At 36.1% G+C, this 26,144-nt stretch overlaps 1 protein-coding gene across 2 annotated transcripts in view; it reads left to right on the top strand.

Annotated features, from left to right (window-relative positions):
- The window catches only part of SEMA3C (semaphorin 3C), a 187,015-nt gene that overhangs the window by 117,371 nt on the left and 43,500 nt on the right, over positions 1-26,144 (top strand). For both annotated transcript variants that reach the window (XM_060157200.1, XM_060157199.1), the window contains 3 exons: positions 939-1,008; positions 2,744-2,888; positions 10,757-10,979. In XM_060157200.1, the coding sequence (XP_060013183.1) occupies positions 939-1,008; positions 2,744-2,888; positions 10,757-10,979 (438 nt within the window). The remainder of the gene's footprint in view (positions 1-938; positions 1,009-2,743; positions 2,889-10,756; positions 10,980-26,144) is intronic.

Below are 26,144 nucleotides of genomic sequence, written 5' to 3' on the forward strand. Positions count from 1 at the left end.
AGTATGATTTCATGTTATAACCTAGTTACTCATTATTTCCCCCCAAATTCTTTGCACGTATATTTATGTTTCAGTGACTTAGAATGTTTCAGTCTTTCCCATTTTTAGGGAGAATAGACAGTGCCAGCCTTTTATGAAAAGACTGGTGATTATTAATTTATTGCTTAAGAGTTTCTAAATTTATTGTGAATAACAATCTTTCTTTGTATTGGTCAGCAAGAATCTTATTTGCAAAAAGGTCACTAAATCCAGATCTTTCTTGCATTCATAACAATTGGTTATTAATTGGAATTTCCTATCAGAAATTTACTTCCAGGTTCTGTTATGTATTACTGTACCTTACGATCTATACTTTTGCCTTTGCCTCAATATACTTTAAAATTCTTGTTGTTAGGGGAATTATTGATTAAATAAAAATATCACTAGCAATTTTGACTAAAAGACAAAAAAGTCTTATAAGTCATTGTGAAAAAGTTTTCTTCCATGTTCCAAATTCTAACCCTAGATTAAAAAGAAATTGAGATTTGTAATACTTTTTAAATTAAAAATGTAATATATTATCATTAAGGATATTTAGAAAATTCAGGAAAAAAGAAGAAACAGGAAAATTTCTGTAGCTTTGTTAACCAGAAACACTCACTGGTAATCTTCTTATTGTATTCTGATGTATAGTTTTAAGGTTTACATGGTTCTGGTCCATATTAAATACCATTGTGTCTTTTCTATTTATATTATTTCATCAGCATAGTTTCCATAAGTGTTTGTGTAACATTTTATTTAACTTACTTTACCATGTGCTTATCATTTAGTTGCTGTCAAATTATAATGATGCTGCGGGAATATCTTTCTGAATAATACTTTTTGTAGTTGAAATTATTTCTTAGGATAAATTTTTTAAATATTTGGGAATCTTAAAAATTGATATTTCCCTTTTATAGAGGATGTGTTTCTGCTGGAAACTGATAACCCAAGGACAACACTAGTGTATGGCATTTTTACAACATCAAGGTAATATTAAACAATTACACTGTATGAGTTAAACAATAAACTTTATTAAGTAATAGTAATTATTATAAAAACGTTCTTTTCAACTCTTTAATTTTACTTAACACTTAGGATGTAACTCTCTCATTTTATTACTTTTGCCTGATTACTAAAATATATTTATGCTGAACTCAGAGTTTCAAAATAGTTTTGTATGGGGTATTTATAATGATTATATGCTATTTTTCTCAAAGAAAGGAAAATATAAACTACAATGCAGGGATAATGTATATAAGCTATTGTTTTAAGGAAATAATTTGAAGACTCATGATGCAAATAAAACTCTTAGCATTTCTATTAGAATTTTTATTTCAATAGCAATCTAAAGTGATAGCTATGAACACACTAAACCAGTTTTCATGTTCCATGTGACAATATTTTAGATATTTGAAAATAGCTTTGTTTTCTAATTTATCTGGAATGTCCAATCCCAATTATCATGTATTTCAAGACAGTTCAGCATATTCTCATCCTTTCCTGCGTGTATTCCTGCGTACTCATTTTACACCAGGAATGTTACTCAGAATTCAGCACAGAACTCCAGTTGTGATATGGCCAATTCAGAATGTCCTTTTCATCAGACAGTCAACTACAAAATGAAAATCTAAAGATTTTACCATTCTTCTCTAGTGGGGGAAATGTGGTATAATTGTAAACTGTAATGATCTCTTCACAGTAAAAGAATATCACAGGGATATTGATTATAAATCATATTTACTTTGCCCTATAAGATATCTAAAAAGATGTCTTTCAGGATGAGTTTAACACCTGTTTTAACAAAGGAAATAGTCTTGATTTAACTCACAAAGAATTGAACGAAGCAAAAGGAACCAGATTCTTAAGAAGAAAATGTTTGTCTCAAAAAAATATTTCCCTAGTTTCTGTGTTTCCCTAGTTCTGTGTTTCCCAACACCAATAACTTTAACATAGAAAAAATGTTGTCATTTCTGACTATTAATGCTAATGATTAATAATATATCTTGGTTTTCTCAGTGGGCATCTAAGTTTCCCATTAGGCATCTAATTTAAGAGAAATATGTGATTCAGGAAAATGTTGGTTTCAGTCAGTCTGCTTAGTGACAATGGAAATAGTTTTCAGTATGCATCCAAATAAATTTTATGAGAATTTATTGACTAAACATAATTTAAGGAATCTTTTTTGGACTCTATTGTTTACAGCAGAGTAGCAGGGAATGTTTACAACAATTTCTCCAACTACTATTTAGGACAGCATTGTAAGAATACTCTCACATTGAAATAATCTTAAGACAAAGAGATACAGTGTTCTCTTATTAATGAGATTTATTTCTGTGAGGTAAACTATGATAGGTTATGTTGATACTGATTTAGAATTCAAATCATATTTTTAATAAATCATCAATTCACTTTTTGTTTAATATCTTCTGCAAGATAAACCAGTTGGAAATTTCTTTGACTTGTCCTATATTTAGGACAAGTCCATTGAGTACTTTTCTATAACTTATTGTCTACTACCTCCATGGGTGAACTAAATGTTTTGATATCAATGGCTTATTTCAAAACAGTAGAAGTTTTTTAGTTTTTTACAATGTGTACCATAACATTCAACTTTTCCATGATGAATTACATCAAGTTTTTATCACAAATTTTACTTTATTTTTAAAATTGTATTTAAATTTTAAAAATAAGAAAATTAATATCTTTCTATTTTCTTTTTTAGCTCAGTTTTTAAAGGATCAGCAGTGTGTGTGTATCATTTATCTGATATACAGACTGTGTTTAATGGGCCTTTTGCCCACAAAGAAGGGCCCAATCATCAGCTGATTTCCTACCAGGGTAGAATTCCTTATCCTCGCCCTGGAACTGTAAGTATCCAGGAAACTTTCTTTGTTATTTTACTTTTTTAAAAAATATAAGTTACTAAGAAATGAATATCATGCTGATGTTTATTAAATACAACTATAGACCTACTGGTATACTCATTATAATTTTTCAGCTCACAGGTTCTTAGATTTGGGATTTTAAAAATATATATATTACAACATTCTGTACAATTTTTTCTAAGTGCTATTGATAATAAAATCTCATTTATATTTCAAGACAGCTGGATATGTTAGATAGGGAAGAGATATTTTCCTAATTTTACTGGCATAAAAACCATAGCTTGGAAAGTGTTAACATTTTGAAGGCAGCCTAAGAATTTGAATGCTAGTTGCTTTTCACAATCCTTCCTTATATTAAGGAATCTCATCTACTTTAATGAAAGAATAATCATGTGAGAATTAGTTTAGAGATAAATCATGTGGAGATATTTCAATTTTAGGGATATATTTAGTTAAAAATTATATGTTGTGTATATTTCTCAAACAAATAAAATGGTATGTGTGAGCAAGTAATGACAATGAAAGTGATGTAATTCAAATAAAATATTTATAAAGTTTTAAGGCATACAAATATAACCATGTCTTGCAACATTGTAGTGTTAAGGGGTACATTGTAAACTACCTTTTCCAGCTGAAGTTACAGACAATGCACTGGCAGATTGGAACTGAGTTTTTCTAGGACAATGATCACTGTCTTACTATTTGTTTTTAATTTGGACCATAATAATGCTGCATTGCATTCTAAAATATTGATTAGTTTCTGTCTCTGTAAAATGTCATACAACACACTGATTGAGAGGAGATGTTACACAATTGACCAAGAGGAATATAATCCTCTTATATCTTTGCATTTCATCAAGTAAGGTTATATTTATAAATTGGGTTGGAGGGAAGTAAAGAATGATTTTTTTAAAATTGAAAGATATTTATTAAAATAATATTTACTTAAAATGTTTTTATTTGAATATGAAATCCCCTTTGTCAATATACTTTCAGACATTCATTCCTCGTAATTTTTACTGACTGTTGATTCACTTTAGTTTTGTGTTATTATTAGAGTTTCTTTGCAATACATTATTTACTCCTTTGTTTTCTCATCATCTTAAAGTATACTGCTGTCAAATGTTTTAAAAATAGAAAAAAGTGTGCTAAGCCTCTAAAGAACATGTTTATTCAAAATTAAAAGGGCTCAGGTTTGGTTCCCTGGCTAGGAAGCTCAAAGATTAGTCATTGATATGTATTTTATTAGAACAATTAACTTTTAATTAATTTTGGAAAGATTATCAGAATTGCTACTTATCCAGGAAAGAATTGTTTTAAAAAGTTGTAGTTAATCATGGCTGGCAACAAAGTCTTAACCATATAATTACATTCTCCTTTTAAATGATTTCACTTTGATGCTTATAGCTCAACAGAAGATGGAAGAAACATTTAATTATTCGGTATCACACAAGGAAAAGAAGTCAACAGATATATCCATCTTAGGGTACCTCAAGTTGGAGTGTGTTGGATAAGAAGCAGGGTTTACATAAGAGAAGGGAAAGCAAGGGGAAGCTGAGTAACTTTCAAATTCCATCATAACTGAAGGCTCTCATTATTTCATTGAATGTAGTTCATGTATTTTCAAATGATTCACTGATAAAGTATCCAAAGATTTGTCATATTTTTGAGAATTGTTTGCTATTTGAATTTGACCAAGTCATTGCTTCATCTTAAATCAGCAAATTAAGAGGCGGTTGTGATTATATATGCTTTCCTCAGTTATTCTTTTGAACAAAATATATATGGGATTAGTACAGGAGCAATTGATTTGTAAACTGAATAAAATTCCATTTCCCCTAAATAAAACTTTAAGAGAAACCTCTCAGATAGAGATAAAAGAGAGCCACACTCATTGAATCAGGGTTCAAGGCCTCAGAGCCTCAGTGAGTGTGTGCTGGAGTTAGCTTGTACCTGGCTGGCAAGAAGAGATTGTGTTCACCTCATCTCAATTGAGGAGGTCACAGTAGCAACTGGAAATCAGCCATGGTGGGATTACTACACCATGGAAATTGGCAGATGTTACAAATCAGGGATTTTCCCCTAAAGAAAAGCGCTCTCCCTGGTCCCACAGTGCCTCATGACTCTTCACCCAATGGCAGCTCAAAAGGTCTCTGAGAAGAACACTCATGTTGAATAGCAATTATCCTACATAAAATGTGAGACTAGATAAATCATTTTTAGTAAAACAATATAAACCAACGCTAAATTAGAAAATTCTGCAAACAGTCCCACTTTTCACTGTTTCTGAACTCCTAAGAATAAGCATTTTTTTCCTGTTCCAAAGCAGTGTGAAATAAGCCAGGGCTTAGTGACACACATCTGGAGGAGACTCCATGAAAAAAGGGAGTGAGTAGTCAGTACTTGAGACATATTTCTATAATGTGGTTTCTTACATCTGGTGCTGAGACCAGAGCAACTCCCTTAAATTAAAAAAAAAAAAATTGTCAGATGAGTAATCCTTAGGGAATAAGAGGCTGGGTGGAGGAATGACCTCTGGAACTGCCCCTGGAAAAGCATACCTCCCTGAAGATGTAGTTCCTCCGCACTTCACTGAGCAAAACACCATGAAGTCAGCTCTCTGACTCAGAGTGGCCAGTATCTGTCTCTTTCTTGGGCTTCTAAGGTTTAATATCACCTTCATGTAGCCAGAAGACTTACAGCCAATTGACCCAAAGCATTCTTTTTCTCTAGGGTTAAGAATGTTGCCTCTGAAGCCTCCCAAGGTAGGATCAACTATGATCGCCATACTTTATTTCCCTATACAGTAGTCCAGTTGCAAGGTCAACCTCATAAATATATGACTGGATTCTTAAAGAAATGACACTGGCAGAAATCCTATACCCTCATTCTAATGTTCCTGGTAGGTGCTTCTTTTAAAGCAGCATTGATAGCTGTGTTAGCAAACTCCCAACTAGCAAGCCCAAGTCAGTGGGAAGAAGCCTGCCAATTGTGTCATAATGTTTTTCCATAAGTAATACAAGTTTGTGGAAGAAACAAGACACCTTTGGTATGTTGCAAAGGGCAGCCAAGGACTGCAGATTCTCTCTGTGGCTGAGCTAACATATTACATTATTCTGATACAACATGTTTAAGCTTCTGTAGAAGATTGTGTTTGCTTATACTATACTGTTAAAGCAGAACCTCACAAAAGTCTTCAGTTTTAACATCTGTTTATAACTGGACCAGAACCATCTGCTTCAATCACCGTGCTTTGAACAGGTCTACAACCTAGTGCAGCAAAAGAACACAGAAAATTCATGATCCTGACAAAAGTGTCAGCAAAAAGGTTTCCCTTTTTCTTGGGACCACTAATTATATGGATCATGTTCAAAGCATCTTTTGGTTGTTCTTACATTAGAAGCATTTTTATTCCTCATAGACATTTTAAAACATAGCAAAGTTTACAATAACATTGAACACGTGAGGCATATAGGCATGAAAAGTTAATTACATATTGTTTCACATAATTATTCAAGACATATGAATAAAGCAGACAATAAATATTATTGAAGTCTAGAGAAAAAGGAGGTCGACATGGGACAGCCCTGTTTGGAAAGGCATATAAAAATATGTGAGATTGAGCTGGGCCTGAAGGGTAGTTGATGTGGATAATTTGGATAAGTAAGGAGGGATGTTTCAGGCAAAGGTTACTGCATACATTACAAAGCAAAGACAGAAATTAATAAGTGAATCCTAGAAGCTCTGCATGGGCTAGTAGGACTGGAACAAAGAGCTTTTAAGTCATGGAGGATAAATACAAGGAAGATGAGGGCCAGCTGGTGCATAAATACAAGTCTTCAACTTTGTAATTCTTTGGGCTTTAAATAAAAGGCCTAGATTACCAAGCGTTTAAACGTAAGATCAATTTCTCTCCGAACACAAGTTTCAAAGACCAATGCTAGAAACTAGCCCCAATTCTAGAATATCATTTATTTATGTCCATTTATTTATCCATATACCACTTGTCCTTCAAGTGTTAGGTCAAGCTTCTTTTGAAACATGCCTGTCACTCCTTCTGTGAATAGTTTTGCATTTATTTTCTGTTATCTGTCTTTAGCCTCAACTCCTACCTCTTTCTTTCACTTTGTGCTCTGTGATTCAGGATTGCCCCAGGATTTATAGTTCCCTAAATATTCCAAACTCTTTTTATTTTTTTTAATCCCTAAACCTCTTCACTAATTCCGGCAGCCTTAAGTTCTCTACTATTCTAAATTCATTTTAAAAATATTGGCTCTTATTGATCATGAACCAAATTCTGTTATTTATTTTATATTTATATTAAATTATAATTATATGTATCAGTTGTTATTTTACTTTGAATATGTCCATCTTCCTTACTAGAACACTTGTGTCTAGAAGACAGTGGTAGCTCCCGATTCTTAAGTCCCCAACTGGGCACATCAAAAAGCATTTTGAATAAAAGCTGTCCAAAGAATTGACATATGAATTAATATGTGAATATATTAATGCTGAAGACTAGTATAAATGGGTGAGTGGATTAGGAGCAGATGCTCAAGAATACCTGAGAATAGCAAGGAAATTTGGCATACTTCCTTAACATGGCATTCTTATTGTTCCTGTATTTCACTTAGCACTTTAGTAATCAAAACACTTAAAATGTCTTTACTCAGAAAAGGAGTGCTTATCACCACTTGATAAACAGAAGCTAGAACTGGAGAAAAACAAACACTTAAAGGAGAAGTTTAACCAAAATTACTTAATGACTATTTGTAGAGCAAAATTATCCTTCTTAAGAATGAGACAACAGCCCAATTAATGGACAAAGGCTTTATTTTATGGTAGCACGTGGGTGTTATATTATCTTGAGGTTTCAGTACAGAGGCTTTCATATATCACAAGGTGAGGGATACGTTAATCACATCTTATTTATACTTGGCAGTTTTATACTGAGCAAACTCACAGTTCCAGATGGAAAGTCTGCAAAGGGTAATCAATTTTTGTTCTTGTCACCATCACTGTCACTCATTCTGTGTCTTATCTACAAGCTTTATGCCATGAATCAATGGAAAAATTAATTATTGTCAAAAAGAATTCTTCTGTAATTTTGAAAACAAACTTTTACTAGGAGACACTTATTTCTAAGTAAAGTTTATTGTGAATATAAAACAAAAGTCCCAAATGGAGAACATTTGAATGAATATAAAATAATTGATTTGAGTTGATTTATTTGGGTTACATATTTAATAACTATGGTTTTGAGCAACTGAACATAATTTTTATCTAAATTTCAACTACTATTAAGTAAAACCCAGAAACTAGGCACTTACAATTTAATAAGCTTATCACTCATGAAAATAATTGCTAACTGGAAATTGTATAAATTGCCTAGTAATATATGCTAACTTTGGATCTTTCTGGAACTTACAAATGAGAATACTTGCAAATATTTAAGGAGACATCTCAGCTTAGCAGACCATCATTAGTGGTGTTTTACGAAGGACTGGAACTATTTAAATTGCCCATGCATTTGTTCTTTCCATGTTTTCATTCAGTGAGCAATGTATTTCCCGTTTTCCACTTTGTGTGAGGAATGAGGGTAGAAAAAACCCATAATACTACACTTTTCAGAAGTATGGTACACACCCATAAGTTTAGAATACCCTCACATGGAATTTTTTGTCCTCATTTGGTCTTTTAGTGTAAGCAATTTATAAACATGCATAAATATAATACTTCTTCCTAAAAGAAAAGCATGTGAACCCCAGATGAAAGTCTAGTTAATGGGATAATGAATGAGAAGCTTAGTTTTATTACTTGTCTCATTATCTCTCTTCAGTGAAGTCATTTAATTGCTCCTTATGCCTTTCTACAAAAAGAGAACTATATTTACTTGTCCTAGAAAAAAATTCTAGTAATGTTAACTGGTCAAAGTTAGACTAAAAATTGCATTCAGGATGATACAGCTCAAATGAGTGAGAGCACATTCATAATCTGCTGAGTCTTATTTGCAAATGTAGGACTGCCTGGCAACACTGGCCCAGAGGCAGTGACATTGTAGGTCAGCTGTTGCATGGATTTAACCCAGAAATTGCCATGTTTTGTTTGGTCCCTAAAGTTGTTTTTCTTTTTTTTTCATTGAGTCAACATTAAAATTTTGGCAGATTTCACATAAAATTCCACATTTCTATCTTCTGTTGGAATATGGCCACACTAGGCTTATATTCCTGCATAGGAGCAGTCAACTAGAAATAAATGTTCATTGCCACTGTCGAATGAGGTATAATTTTCCTTTTATTACTGTCCCCATTACATCTTGCTGTTCACCACAGATGCTGTACCCATTGCTATTGAACAGGAAGTTTGCTTTGTTGCTTTCCTTTCACTTTGTACCTCTCTAAAGAGGATAAATGAAATCTAGAACAGTAGTGCTTTTGTTTTAAAAAAAATGACCAAGTATTTTTTTTTGAAAGTAGAGGTATTGACAGTGTTTAATAGGGTTAGACAAATAATGTTTGTATGTGTTAAAAGCTTATATGTTGCTCATATAACTTAACACTCAGCTCCTATTAGTGAGTGTGTTTTAAGTTCCAAGCTTCAGCACCTCCCAGCCTACCCATGAGTTTGGCCTCAGATGCTCTGTAAATGGAATCCTCTTCTCAGAAGCCCTTGTCATGCTTCCTTTCCAGAACTGCTGAAACTGTCCAGCAGTCATTTTTAGATCTCATAATTGCTTTCTCTCTGCCCCTTTAAACTTGATGCTCTGAATCTTTCCTCTCCTCCCCAGAACTGAGGCGCCTGTTTCATACAGCCCCTGCACCAAAATTGGATGCCAGATATAACAGAGTAATTCACTCATTCAACTACTCTTTGTGGAATATTTAATATTCTTCAGCTTTATTATAGGTCTGAGGGTGAAATCATGAACAAAATTTACCCAGTTAAGACTAATTCACAGCTTACATTGTAGAGGAAGAAACAGACAATAAAGATATAAGCAACAAATATATTACACACAGGTAAATAGAGCTGTGATGAAAAATAAAGCAAACTAAGGAGATGGAGAGTGGAGATGGCGATGGGGAGCTATTTTTGTATGTGTCATCACCTTTAAGGAAGTAACTGTTGAACTGAGAACTGAATGAGGCAACAGAGAAAACCGCGGAGCAAGTGCCAAGGTCCTAGAGCGGGAGCTGGCTTGGGACTCAGGAAGGGCAAGAACTATGGGAGGGGTAGATGCAGATGCAGGCCAGACATTCAGGGGCTTATAGCCAGGCTAAGCTGTTGGGATTTTATTCTGAGAGTAATGGAAATCACTGGAGTGTTTTCCAGAGGGAAATTATAAGGTCTGGTTTACCATATCCAATCCAAGCTCCAACTTCAGAGAGCCCTCTTTTGGGAGAGGGGATCAGATAGAATAAAACTCTCGCAGGTTAGAGTTCTGATTGAATTTGATAACAATAATCTAATTTATTTTAGCCAGTAGCAGCATTAGATTATATCCACAAGGGTTTTTTTTTATAACAACACTGGACCTGGCGCAGAATAAGAAACAGAAAAGTGATGGATGAGAAGGGTGAAAATTTATACCGTATACCAAATGGTGTCAGCTCCTCTCTGAAAACAAACAGTGCAGGATAAGTGGACTTAGCCTATTTAAATGATCAAATTATACACCTTATTTTCTACAGATAGTACTATGCATAGTCATGCGGTTTTCTCCTCACTCGGTAGCAAATACATTTAAAACAGCTTGAGCTTCTAAGTATTTTGAAAAATAGAGGTCTTCTGATTATTATTAAAATAAAGCCACTATTGTATTAACTTAGTCCTTTAAAATTTTTTTTTAGTGCCCAGGAGGAGCATTTACACCCAATATGCGAACCACCAAGGAGTTCCCAGACGATGTTGTCACTTTTATTCGGAACCACCCTCTCATGTACAATTCCATCTACCCAATCCACAGAAGGCCTTTGATTGTTCGTACAGGCACTGACTATAAGTACACAAAAATAGCTGTGGATCGAGTGAATGCTGCCGATGGTAGATACCATGTTCTGTTTCTCGGAACAGGTAAGTATTTGAGCTCAAACTAGCTTAATGTGTAGTAAAAGAGCATACTTGCTACGGGCATGATATTGAAATCAGAAAAACTCCAGTGTTTACATGTGTCTGGCTCTGAGGTGTTTCATGCTTCAGTTTCTACATCTGTAAAATGGAGTTAAGATAAATTACTTTATAGGATTGTTGTGAGGAACAAATGGGTTAATATATGTAAAGCACCTAGAACTATTCCTGGCATATATTGTGGTGAAATAAGGTAATGAGATGAATGAAGGGATGGGAAATTTTAAGCATGAGTGTTCTCTCAACTAAAACAAATACTGTGACCGCTTCATAAACACATGGAGCCATATATGCTTTCCTGCCATCTCCAGGACGTTTCTTTATCAATTATATTAGTATATACTTTATTCTTCCATTTCATCCTCCACTGAATTCTTGGTTTAGAAACCTTACACTAGCAAATGAAACTAGGCCTGTACCTTCACCTACTGCCACCTCTGCTATACTGCTGATTTCGCCAAGGTCTTCAGTGTTCCCATGACAAGAAAATCCAAAATCCTTTAACCACTGAAATGCCTCCATATCCTCTTTGCCTCATTTGGCGTTTTAGAATCACCCTACCTGTTGCTTCAGCCACAAGGCACATAATTTTCCTCTGTCTCGAGCAGTTCTCTCTCAGTTTCCTTCAGTAGCCTGGCTTTCTCCTCCCCATGAGTGTAGGTGTTTCCTGAGGTTCTCTGCATGGTCCTCTTATTTTTATGTATTCTTTGGCCATCTCGTTCATTCATTTGGTTTTCATTAGTCTGTGCAAACAATCCCAGATGTGTATCTCTAGTCCTTGCCATTTTGTGAGCTCAGTATTTGCATTTACAACTTATTATTAGGTAACACAAGTTGTATGACAGGTTGACATTTCAAACATCATGCTTCAAACTCAGTTTATTCACTTCTAAAACTCTTTAACCAGTGCTTAATCCAGTCTCCCATATTTGTATTCATTACCACACATTCCTTTCAAGGTTCTGTTTCTCCTTCATATGTCATTTCTCTCTAGGCATATCACAGTACCAGGTAACCTCAGTAAATATTTGTCAAGATGAACTGGAAATCATAACTATATCCACTGCAACACGTACAATGAAATGAATTCATAACTGATTGCAAAAGCTAATCTTCACTTGCATAAAACTGTGTTCTCCAAAGATGTTGCTTCCATATAAATAACTATAAAGAGTTTCTTTTAGCCTTGATTCTGATCATCCGGTGTGGAAATTGCATTTGAAAAAAAAATTTTTTTTCCTGAAGTGATGAGGTCATTTAGAGTCACACCTCTCTCTAATGTCTCATATTACTCAGAAAAAAATGACTGTTTTCTTATTTTCCTTTTGAAGACTGTCTTAAATGTAGACTCTTTTCTTCCCCAGTTTTATTGAGATATAATTGACATACATTACTGTATAAATTTAAGGTACACAACATAATGGTTTGACATATATATTGTGAAATGATTATTGCAATAAGTTTAGTTAACATCTGTCATCTCATATAGATACAATAAAAAGAAAGAAAAAAATTTTTTCCTTCTAATGAGAACTCTTAGAAATTATTCTCTTAATAGCTTTCATATATATCATACAGCAATGTAACTGTAGTACATCCCAAAACTATGGGGGTGTATGTTACATCCCTAGTACTTAGTATCTCATAACTGGAAGTTTGTACCTTTTGATTGCCTTCATTTAATTCTCCCTCTCTCCACATCTGGTAGTGAATGTGGTTTTTCATTTTGTTTTTGTTTCTTTATATTACACATATAAGTGAGTGCATAAAATACTTGTCTTACTCCGTATGACGTTTTTTCACCTAGCATAATGCCATCAATTTCAATCCACGTTGTCACAAATGGCAAGATTTCATTCTTTTTATGGCAGAGTAATATTTTAAACCACACTTGTTTTTCTATTCATCTGTCAACAGACACTTAGGTTATTTCCACATCTTGGCTATTGTGAATAATGCTGCAGTGAACATAGAGGTGCAGATATCTTCTCCAGTTAGTGTTTTTGTTTCTCAGAGGTGGACTCTGATATCACATTCAGGTTGTTTTTTCATGAAAGTCTACATAAAATATGTAGGTTTCATGGATGGAATTTTTTAGTCTTTATAAACTGTTCAGCAGTGTTTATTTAGATAGAAGGCAGTAAGAAACATGTTTTCGCACAAATTCTTTGGCTTTTCTTACCACATAAGTATCTGGCACCTTTACATAGACTTTTTATGTTGGTATTTAAGAACTTGTATCATTTTGGAGACCTTCAAGATGGCGGAAGAGTAAGACGCGGAGATCACCTTCCTCCCCACAGATACATCAGAAATACATCCACATGTGGAACAACTCCTACAGAACACCTACTGAACGCTGGTAGAAGACCTCAGACTTCCCGAAAGGCATGAAACTCCCCATCTACCTGGGCAGGGCAAAAGAAAAAATGAAAAACAGAGACAAAAGAATAGGTATGGGACCTGCACCAGTGGGAAGGAGCTGTGAAGGAGGAAAGGTTTCCACACACTAGGAAGCCCCTTTGCGGGCGGAGACTGCGGGTGGTGGAGGGGGGAAGCTTCGGAGCCGCGGAGGAGAGCGCAGCAACAGGGGTGTGGAAGGCAAAGCAGAGAGATTCCTGCACAGAAGATCGGTGCTGACCAGCACTCATCAGCCCGAGAGGCTCGTCTTCTCACCCGCTGGGGCGGCTGGGGGCTGGGAGCTGAGGCTCCGGCTTTGGCGGATCCCAAGGAGAGGCCTGGGGTTGGCTGCGAGAACACAGCCTGAAGGGGGCTACTGCTCAATAGCTAGCCGGGAGGGAGTCCGGGAAAATGGCTGGAACTGCCTAAGAGGCAAGAGACCATTGTTTCGGGGTGTGCAAGGAGAGGGGATTCAGAGCAACACCTAAATGAGCTCCAGAGATGGACGCGAGCCGCAGCTATCATCACAGACCCCAGAGATGGGCATGAGACGCTAAAGCTACTGCTACAGCCACCAAGAAGCCTGTGTGTGAGCACAGGTCACTATCCACACCTCCCCTCCCAGGAGCCTGTGTGGCCCACCACTGCCAGGGTCCCGTGATACAGGAACAACTTCCCCAGGCAAACACACGGTGTGCCTCAGGCTGTTGCAACGTCATGCTGGCCTCTGATGCAGCAAGCTCGCCCTGCGTTCTGTACCTCTCCCTCCCCCAAGCCTGAGAGAGCCAGAACCCCCTAATCGGCTACTATTTTAACCCTGTCCTATCTGAGCAAAGAACAGATGCCCTCAGGTTACCTACACGCAGAGGCAGGGCCAAATCCAAAAACTGAACCCCAGGAGCTGTGCGAATAAAGAAGAGAAAGGGAAATCTCTCCCAGCAACCTCAGGAGCAGAGGATTAAATCTCCACAATCAACTTGGTGAACCCTGCATCTGTGGAATACCTGAATAGACAATGAATCACCCCAAAATTGAGGCGGTGGACTTTGGGAGCAACAACATATGTATTTTTTTGCTTTTTCTCTTTTTGTGAATGTGTATATATATGCTTCCTTGTGTGATTTTGTCTGTATAGCTTTGCTTTTACCATTTGTCCTAGGGTTATCTCTGTCCAATTTTTTTTCTTTTTTTTTTTTAAGTATAGTTTTTAGCTCTTGTTATCATTGATGGATTTGTTTTTTAGTTTGGTTGCTCTCTTCTTTCTTTCTTTTTTCTTTTCTTTTTAATTTTTTTCTTTTTAATAATTATTTTTACCTTTTTATTTTAATAACTTTATTTTATTTTATATTATATCTTTCTTTCTTTCTTTTTTTGTCCCTTTTCCTCTGAGCTGTGTAGCTGACAGTGTCTTTGTGGTCTGGCTGGGTGTCAGGCCTGTGCCTCTGAGGTGGGAGAGCCAAGTTTAGGACATTGGTCCAGCAGAGACCTCCTGGCTCCATGTAATATCAAATGGAGAAAGCTCTCCCAGAGATCTCCATCTCAACACTAAGACCCAGCTCCACTCAACAACCAGCAAGCTACAGTGCTGGACACCCTATGCCAAACAACTAGCAAGACAGGAACACAACCCCACTCATTAGCAGAGAGGCTGCCTAAAATCATAAGGTCACAGACACCCCAATACACACCACTGAATGTGGCCCGACCCACCAGAAAGACAAGATCCAGCCTCATCCACCTGAACAAAGACACTAGTACCCTCTACCAGGAAGCCTACACAACCCACTGAATGAACCTTAGCCACTGGGGGCAGACACCAAAAACAATGGGAACTATGAACTGGCAGCCTGCGAAAAGGAGACCCCAAACAAAATAAGTTAAGCAAAATGAGAAGAGAGAGAAACACACAGCAGATGAAGGAGCAACATAAAAACCCACTAGGCCAAACAAATGAAGAGGAAGTAGGCAGTCTACCTGAAAAAGAATTAGAGTAATGATAGTAAAGATGATCCAAAATCTTGGAAATAGAATGGAGAAAATACAAGAAACGTTTAACAAGGACCTAGAAGAACTAAAGAGCAAATAAACACTGATGAACAACACAATAAATGAAATTAAAAATTCCCTAGAAGGAATCAATTGCAGAATAATGGAGACAGAAGAACGGAAAGTGACCTGGAAGATAATATAGTGGAAATAACTACTGCAGAACAGAATAAAGAAAAAAGAATGAAAAGAATTGAGGACAGCCTTAGAGACCTCTGGGACAATATTAAATGCACCAACATTCGAATTATAGGGGTCCCAGAAGAAGGAGAAAAAGAAAGGGGCTGAGAAAATATTTGAAGAGATTATAGTTGCAAACTTCCCTAATATGGGAAAGGAAATACTTATTCAAGTCCAGGAAGCACAGAGAGTCCCATACAGGATAAATCCAAGGAGAAACACACCAAGACACATATTAATCAAACTATCAAAAATTAAATACAGAGAAAAAATATTAAATGCAGCAAGGGAAAAAACAACAAATAACATACAAGGGAATCCCCATAAGGTTATCAGCTGATCATTCAGCAGAAACTTGGCAAGCCAGAAGGGAGTGGCAGGACATATTTAAAGTAATGAAAGGGAAAAACCTACAACCAAAATTACTCTACCCAGCAAAGATGTCATTCAGATTCAACGGAGGAATTAAAACCTTTACAGACAAGCAAAACTAGGAGAATTCAGCACCACGAAACCAGCTTTATAACAAATGCTAAAGGAACTTCTCTAGGCAGGAAACACAAGAGAAGGAAAAGGCCTACAATAACAAACCCAAAACAATTAAGAAAATGGTAATAGGAATATACATATCGATAATTACCTTGAATGTAAATGAATTAAATGCTCCAACCAAAAGACGTAGACTGGCTGAATGGATACAAAAACAAGACCCATATATATGCTGCCTACAAGAGACCCACTTCAGACCTAGGGACACATATAGGCTGAAAGTGAGGGGATGGAAAAAGATATTCCATGCAAATGGAAATCAAAAGAAAGCTTGAGTAGCAATTCTCATATCAGACAAAATAGACCTTAAAATAAACACTATTACAAGAGACAAAGAAGGACACTTCTTTGGAAGGGATCAATCCAAGAAAAAGATATAACAATTGTAAATATTTATGCACCCAACATAAGAGCACTTCAATACATAAGGCAAATGCTAACAGCCATAAAAGGGGAAACCAACAGTAACACAATCATAGTAGGGGGCTTTAACACCCCACTTTCACAATGGACAGATCATCCAAATAGAAATAAATGAGTAAACACAAGCATTACATGATACATTAAACAAGATGGACTTAATTGATATTTATTGAACATTCCATCAAAAAACAACAGAATACACTTTCTTCTCAAGTGCTCATGGAACATTCTCCAGGATAGATCATATCCTGGGTCACAAATCAAGCCTTGGTAAATTTAAGAAAATTGAAATCATATCAAGTATCTTTCTGACCACAATGCTATGAGACTAGATATCAATTACAGGAAAATATCTGTAAAAAATACAAACACATGGAGGCTAAACAATACACTACTAAATAACCAAGAGATCCCTGAGGAAATCAAAGAGGAAATTAAAAAACACCTAGAAAAAAATGACAATGAAAACACGATGACCCAAAACCGATGGGAAGCAGCAAAAGCAGTTCTAAGAAGGAAGTTTATAGCAATACTGTCCTACCTCAAGAAACAAGAAAAATCTCAAATAAACAACCTCATATTACACCCAAAGCAATTAGAGAAAGGAGAAGAAAAAAAACCCCAAAGTTAGCAGAAGGAAAGAAATCATAAAGATCAGATCAGAAATAAATGAAAAAGAAATGAAGGAAACCATAGCAAAGATCAATAAAACTAAAAGCTGGTTCTTGAGAAGATAAAAAAAAATTGATAAACCATTAGCCAGACTCATCAAGAAAAAGAGGGAGAAGACTCAAATTAATAGAATTATAAATGAAAAAGGAGAAGTAACAACTGACACTGCAGAAATACAAAAGATCATGAGAGATTACTACAAGCAACTCTATACCAATAAAATGGACAACCTGGAAGAAATGGACAAATTCTTAGAAAAGCACTACCTTTCGAGACTGAACCAGGAAGAAATAGAAAATATAAACAGACCAATCACAAGCACTGAAATTGAGATTGTGATTAAAAATCTTCCAACAAACAAAAGCCCAGGACCAGATGGCTACACAGGTGAATTCTATCAAACATTTAGAGAAGAGCTAACACCTATCCTTCTCAAACTCTACCAAAATATAGCAGAGGGAGGATTACTCCCAAACTCATTCTACAAGGCCACCATCACCCTGATACCAAAACCAGACAAGGATGTCACAAAGAAAGAAAACTACAGGCCAATATCACTGATGAACATATATGCAAAAATCCTCAGCAAAGTAATGGCAAACAGAATCCAGCAGTACATTTAAAGGATCCTACACCATGGTCAAGTGGGATTTATCCCAGGAATGCAAGGATTCTTCAATACATGCAAATCAATCAATGTGATACACCATATTAACAAGTTGAAGGATACAAACCATATGATCATCTCAACAGATGCAGAGAAAGCTTTCAACAGATTTCAACACCATTTATGATAAAAACCTTCCAGAAAGTAGGCATAGAGGGAGCTTACCTCAACATAATAAAGGCCATATATGACAAACCCACAGCCAACATCGTCCTCAATGGTGAAAAACTGAAACCATTTCCACTAAGATCAGGAAAAATACAAGGTTGCCCACTCTCACCACTCTTACTCAACATAGTTTTGGAAGTTTTAGCCACAGCAATCACAGAAGAAAAAGAAATAAAAAGAATCCAAATTGGAAAACAAGTAAAACTGTCGCTGTTGGCAGATGACATGATACTATACATAAAGATGCTACCAGAAAACTACTAGAGCTAATCAATGAATTGGTAAAGTAGCAGGATACAAAATTAATGCACAGAAATCTCTGGCATTCCTTTACACTAATGATGAACAATGTGAAAGAGAAATTAAGGAAACACTCCCATTTACGATGGCAACAAAAAAAATAAAATACCTAGGAATAAACCTAACACCTGTATGCAGAAAACTATAAGATGCTGATGAAAGAAATTAAAGATGATACCAACAGATGGAGAGATATACCATGTTCTTGGATTGGAAGAATCAACATTGTGAAAATGACTATACTACCCAAAGCAATGTACAGATTCAGTGCAATCCCTATCAAAGTACCAGTGGCATTTTTCACAGAACTAGAACAAAAAATTTCACAATTTGTATGGAAACATAAAAGACCCCAAATAGCCAAAGTGATCTTGAGAAAGAAAAACGGAGCTGGAGGAATCAGACTCCCTGACTTCAGACTATGCTGAAGTCATCAAGACAATATGGTACTGGCACAAAAACAGAAATTTAGATCAGTGGAACAGGATAGAAAGCCCAGAGATAAACCCACGCACATATGGTCACCTTATTTTTGATAAAGGAGGCAAGAATATACCATGGAAAAAAGACAGCTTCTTCAATAAGTGGTGCTGGGAAAACTGGACAGCTACAAGTAAAAGAATGAAATTAGAACACTCTGTAACACCATAACAAAAATAAACTCAAAATAGATTAAAGACCTAAGTGTAAGGCCAGACACTATAAAACTGTCAGAAGAAAACATAGGCAGAACACTCTATGACATAAGTCACAGCAAGATCCTTTTTGACCCACCTCCTAGAGAAATGGAAATAAAAACAAAAATAAACAGATGGGACCTAGTGAAACTTAAAAGCTTTTGCACAGCAAAGGAAACCATAAACAAGATGAAAAGACAACCCTCAGAATGGGAGAAAATATTTACAAATGAAGCAACTGACAAAGGATTAATCTCCAAACTTTACAAGCAGCTCATGCAGCTCAATATCAAAAAAACAAAAAACCCAATCCAGAAACGGGCAGAAGACCTAAACAGACATTTCTCCAAAGAAGATATACAGATTGCCAACAAACACATGAAAGGATGCTCAACATCACTAATCATTAGAGAAATGCAAATCAAAACTACAATGAGGTATCACCTCACACCTGTTAGAATGGGCCTCATCAGAAAACCTATAAACAACAAATGCTGGAGAGGGTGTGGAGAAAAGGGAAACCTCCTTCACTGTTGATGATAATGTGAATTGATACAGCCACTATGGAGAACAGTATGGAGGTTCCTTAAAAAACTAAAAATAGAAATACCATACGACCCAGCAATCCCACTCCTGGGCATATACCCTGAGAAAACCATAATTCAAAAAGAGTCATGTACCACAATATTCACTGCAGCTCAATAACCAGGACATGGAAGCAACCTAAATGTCCATCAACAGATGAATGGATAATGGCACATATATACAATGGAATATTACTCAGCCATAAAAAGAAACGAGATTGAGTTATTTGTAGTGAGGTGGATGGACCTAGAGTCTGTCATAGAGAGTGAAGTAAGTCAGAAAGAGGAAAACAAATACCGTATGCTAAAACATATATATGGAATCTAAAAAAAAAAAAAAAAGAAAAACGGTTATGAAGAACCTAGGGGCAGGTCAACAATAAAGGCACAGACGTAGAGAATGGAGTTGAGGACACGGGGAGGGGGAAGGGTAAGCTGGGACGAAGTGAGAGAGTGGCATGGACTTATATACACTACCAAATGTAAAATAGATAGCTCGTGGGAAGCAGCCGCATAGCACAGGGAGATCAGCTAGGTGCTTTGTGTCTACCTAGAGGGGTGGGATAGGGTGGGTGGGAGGGAGACGCAAGAGGGCCGAATCATGGGGAGATATATATATATCTATATATAGATATATAGATATATATACATACACATAGAGCTGATTCACTTTGTTATACAGCAGAAACTAACACAGCATTGTAAAGCAATTATACTCCAATAAAGATGTTAAAAGAAAAAAAGAAAAGAAAAAACTTGTATCATTTTCAGAAACAGTATTTAGGCATCTGTTTTGAATTGTAGTGGGAAGCTTCACTAATGCTTGCTTACAAAGCCACATAAGTCTCTTGAAGACTGTATCCTATTTGGAAAGTGCATGTTATGACAGTGCCTCTGCCAACAGCACCTTTCTGAATAGATGGTAACTCACTTAACCATTGAACCTTATCCTCATGGTTATATCAAACCACATTGTAATTTTTTTTTTTTTTCGGTACGCGGGCCTCTCACTGTTGTGGCCTCTCACGCCGCGGAGCACAGGCTCCGGACGCACAGGCCCAGCGGCCATGGCTCACAGGCCCAGCCGCTCCTCGGCAGGTGGGATCCTCCTGGACGGGGGCACGAACCCGTGTCCCCTGCATCGGCAGGCGAACTGTCAGCCACTGCGCCACCAGGGAAGCCCCACATTGTAATTTTTAAAAGTGACTTCAACTTTCGTGAAACTCTAACAAACAGTATATCGTGATGAAATATTTTCTGCCTGAGTAGATCTTGGATTTCTGGTGAAATTTCTTCAGAAGACAGTTCTCTGTGCTTGTTTGCTGCTAAAAGTGAATAAAATAGCCTTTTCTGAAATAGAACTTAGGAGAAACACAGGTCACTGTTCCCAGGATTTCTTAGCTTTGTGTATCTAAATGTCTTAGGAAGGATATAATATGTCTTGGGTGTTGTCAAATCCCCAAGTACAAAATAGCCCTTTAATTGTTATAAATAAATAATGATGCTTCAATTATTCCCACAATGAAGCAAGCTTCTCTCATGGCTTCCCTTTTCTCTGGACCTTCATGGAGAATTTAAGGAAATTTGATGAAGACATTGGTTGTCAAAAAATTTGCCATAGGAAAAACTTATGTGACAGGTCATTGGAATGCAAATACGTATCTTGTAACTGTATCCACCTTGACTATTATGAATGATTTGTAGTTCACAGAATCTCCATGGTAGTTGTGTGGGCTCAATGCCCAATAACTGTTACAGTTAGTCCATTACAGTGTACTACTCTGGCTGAGCTTGAGAGGCTGGTAAGCTGTCTTTTCGCCCTTCTAGGACTGCCTCATTAGTTTTTGTGTGCTGTCAGCTGACACAATAAACAAACAAATAAATACATACATACCTACGTATGCACATATGTACATTTATAAGTAAATAAATGGAAGGGAGGGAGGGAGGGAGGGAGGGAGGGGAGAAAGAAAAGTAAGCTTTGTCCTGTCATCTTTTATTTCTTAGTTTGCATTATCAATGTCTAGTCTAGGGATCAGAAAACTACAACATGGGCCGATCTAGCCCACTGCCCTCTGCAAGTATGGTCTGTAAACTAAGAATGTTTTGCATTTTTTAACGACTGTAAAAAAATTACAAGAAGAATGTTACATAAGCAGTGAAAATCATAAGATTTTTATATTTTAGTGCCCACAAATAAAGTTTTATTAGACCACAGCCACGTTCATTCATTTACATTTTGTCTGTGGCTACTTTTGTGCTACTACAGCAGAGTTGAGTAGTTGCCAGAGACTGCTTAGCCCAAAGAGCCTAAATTATTTATTATTTGGGTTTTTACAGAAAAAAATTGCTGACTCCTGTTTATTTAATAATTATATAATTTTAGAAAAATTAAGACTTCTGAAAGAAGCTATTTTCTAATATGTAGCTATAATACAAGAATTTGTAACGTTGCCTCATATAAATACATCTTCTTTAATCTTGAGTAAAAAATGTCCTGCTCTTCTATTAAAACTTAAACTAGAAACCAAGTTTACTTAATTATTTTCCCATTCATTCCTGCTACTACATCCCCTAAAAAGGAGCACAGGTTGAAAAAAAACGTAATTTATAATCAGTGCTTTCTAAAATTTGGTATTATTTGTTGATATTCTGTAGCATTTTTGATTTTTCGTTTTTTTGTTTTTTAGTTTTTAGTATTTAGGGCGATGGGTATTTTTATGTTCCTTACTCTTTTTTTTTTTTTTTCAATTTTAGGAAGGGCTATAAAATAGCAGGCAAGGGTTCTCATAGGATTAACATTTCTATTTTAACTTTGCCACCTACTGCTTACGTCCAGGCTATTTGTTCAAAGCCAACTATAATGCACAGTGAAGAGATTTTTGCCTGTTTTCCTTTTGCCTCTGGAGTTATGAAAATATTTAAGTGTCTAGGTCAATTTCAGACACGTTTTGTCGAATTTACATTTTTAGCACTAAATATGAATCAGAATGCCATGTGCTTTCTGATGAAAGAGTGAGAGTTTTCTTGTGAATGGTTGTTAGAGGTTTAGGATGATTTAATGCCATTATGATTTTTTAATGTAAGCTCAATACGTGTGCTACTCTGTGAAAATTCTTATATAGTGTGTAGTGTTTCATGCTCTTCTTAACGTCTGTTTAACTGGACGAGTACTAAGTTGGACTGTAGGCTCCAATAAGTCCTTTGAAAGTGTGGAGTTTTGAAGTATGTGCCCACATATGTGACTCAAACCTTAATACGTTTGCCTTGCAGCATTACAGGATAACTGCCTTCATAGTAACTAACAAGTTCTGGCAGTCACAGCTCTTGGAATGGCACACTGAATGAACGGCAGAGCCAGGCATTTTGCTTTTTAAAGAACTCCCTAAATTACTCAAGATGTAAAATTTGATAGCTGGAACAGTACGTTTGACTTCAGAAAAGACTATACTGTCAGTTGGAAGCTGTGCATGAGTGTCACTCCTTTGCTTAGGAGTAAGGAACAAATCCCCTTATAAGTCACTGGTTTTTAATAACATTGTGGTTCACTGCTTTCCAAAGCAGAATCTGGAAACTTCTGAGAGTTTACCAAGGATTCTACAGGGATTTTCACAGCAGGAAATAGTAATAGAACAGAGTGGAGTGATGGCTGAATTGACAGGAGAAAGATGATAAATCATGGTGTGATGACTGCTTGATCATGTGGAAGAGTAGCAAAAGGGATATGTGAAGAGAAAAAAATGTAAGAGAGCCCATATGGTGATTGTTAATCCACAGAGAAATGTTCTCATTTAAATTTTACTTTAAAAAGACACTTTGTTAAAAATAAATATATGGATAATTGCTGAAAAAAAGTTTTTTAAGCATAATTCTTTTCCTTTAAGCTACTCTTCAGAGATACATTCTTTTAAAGCTAGCACAAAATCTCACATAATTTTTATACAAATTTTAGTGTTGCTAGTTTGCCTGGATTACCCATTTACTTATTTAGTATGCTACTTATTATGCAAATAAGTGTACTTTTCAAGTTTCTGAAATATTTTATTACTATTATAGTGATGCTAATTAAAGTTATTTACAGTGCTTACTTTTTCCAGATATGTTATTGAATCACCCCCAGCCCTTATAGCTACCCATTGAAGAACTGTGAGAATGTAGACTCCATAGAGAGCAAGGATATTTGTCTGATTTATTCATTGGCATATCCTCAGTACCTAGAATAGTGCATCACTCAAAGTTGTCACTCAGTAGATATTATTTGAATGAATGAGTGAATGAGTTGCACTTATCCTCCATCGTGTTTGACAGAAGCTCAGATAAGTGAAGATCACATAGATATTGAGGGTATGATACAACCAGAATATCACCTCTTGCTGTCTGATTTCACATCCTGAGCATTTACCCTCTTCAAGTTAATTACCTCATCTACCATCAGCACTTTACATATTTTCCTTTTATGAAGTTGAGGTAATTTAATTTATATTGTCTCATTTTACTATGAATTAAATGTTTCATCCACATATGTCAAGAAGATATTGCTGATGCGTTGACATTCAACATTAGCATCAGCATTGCTTTGTTTGAATGACATCACTCGCTTTTGCCCATCCACATGCTGTCACCACGTCTTACATGTGAACGAGATATCTCTCAAGGTGACAGAAAAGACTTGGAACAGACTGGATTTGTATGTGAATTAACCAATTAACCTGTGATTCTGATATCTTTTTATGTCAGTTGCCATATATTTAGGAGTGAAGGAGGTAATACTTTGGGGGGAGAGTAGAGTACAGAAATGGAATAGTACTTCATCTTACTTTTTGATATATCACTAAATCTTTGTGTGTTTTGAAATGGGGCTTATATCTGTGTCCAAAATGTCTTACGCACTCACCAAAACACATATATCTAATTTGCAGGTTTCTATTTACTTAAAATAGATTTTGCATATTCAGTAGATAGATATGGAGGATTTCAGAATATCACACAAGGAGATAGTGCCTCTCAGCAGTAGAGCTGGCAACAATATGCTCTTTATCACTGGTTCGTTTACTATTTAATCACTAATATAAAACAACTACAGTCAAACTTAATCCGTATGTTGCCTTCATTTAACCCCTTACTCTTATATGAATGTAAGAAAATTTTCTAGCCTAAAGACATTAATTTATGAAGTCTTCTGTCTGCATCTTAAGAAGAAATAACCACACTCTGTTCTTGTTCTTGATGTGCTTCCAAGCTTTGCTGAAGCAGACTTGGCAGCCTTTGTCCCCAGGAGAAAATCTCACAGCCCACTACCCAGCCAGGCCAGGCCCTCTCTATGTGACTACCCAAAGGAGGTGCGTAGCCAGGTGTCAGTTGTGAGGGTGGTCTTTGTGGGAAGCTAGTTTTTTTAAAAAAAAGTTTTATGGAACTGAGAAAAGTTCAAATGGTCAAAAATGGAAAGAAAGCTTTCATTGTAGAATATGAAGTGTAGTGTGAATTGAACCAAAAAGATTTGAAACTGGATTTTCTGAGGTAAGTCATAAATGTTTTATTTAGTTTAGAGTCATAAATGTTTTACTTAGTTGTATGCTTATTTTTCTCTTCACTAATGTGGTAAGCAGAATAAGAGTCCCCCAAAGTCCTAATCCCTGGATCATGGTCTCTCTGCTCAGGGTCCCACAAAGCTGCAGTCAAAGTGTAAACCAGACTGCATTCCTTTCTGGAGTTTAAATTCTCTTCCAAACTCTCATGGTTTTGGGAAAAATTAAGTTCCTTCCTGATGCAAGAATGAGGCACTGCAGTTCCCTGCCACTGGCCATTCAAAACATGATTGTTTGCTCCTTCAATCTGGTAACACGGGGTCTCATACAATGGAGCATAATCATGGGATTGACATACCATCAATTTAGCATTATTCTTTGGCCTAGAAGCAAATCACACATCCACTTGCACTCAAGGGGAGAAGTTATACAGGGGCATGACTTAGTAGGGTTCACCTTAGTGTAGGTCAGTCACTGCCCAGATACACTTAAATAGATCTGTTTGGTATTGGTGGGGAGGATACATTACAGACTGAGGAAAGAAGGCCAGTTAGGAGACTTTTGTTTTTTATAGACAAGAATTGATGAGAACCTAAATTAAAACAGGTATTAGAAGTCAGAGATTGAGAGAGATTATCAAGAGATATTTAGGAAGAGGAAAGGACCTGATGATAACAAATTGATGAGGGAAGGGTAGGCAGATGAAGAAAAGTGTCTAAAGTGTTTTGTAGATTTATGGTCTGGCAAAGGGGTGAAAAGAAGTACCATTCACTGATCAAGGGAATATAGAATCAGCAAGCAGATTTGGGAAGTAATGAATTCCTTCTGAAGAGCACACCTGTCTTCTCCTATGACCTGTTATGATTAGAAGCTGAATTTACCACCTAAAATACACTATCTCATTAAAACCTCATAGCATC

Source organism: Lagenorhynchus albirostris, chromosome 8 (assembly GCF_949774975.1).
Source record: "Lagenorhynchus albirostris chromosome 8, mLagAlb1.1, whole genome shotgun sequence".
Taxonomy (NCBI): domain Eukaryota; kingdom Metazoa; phylum Chordata; class Mammalia; order Artiodactyla; family Delphinidae; genus Lagenorhynchus; species Lagenorhynchus albirostris.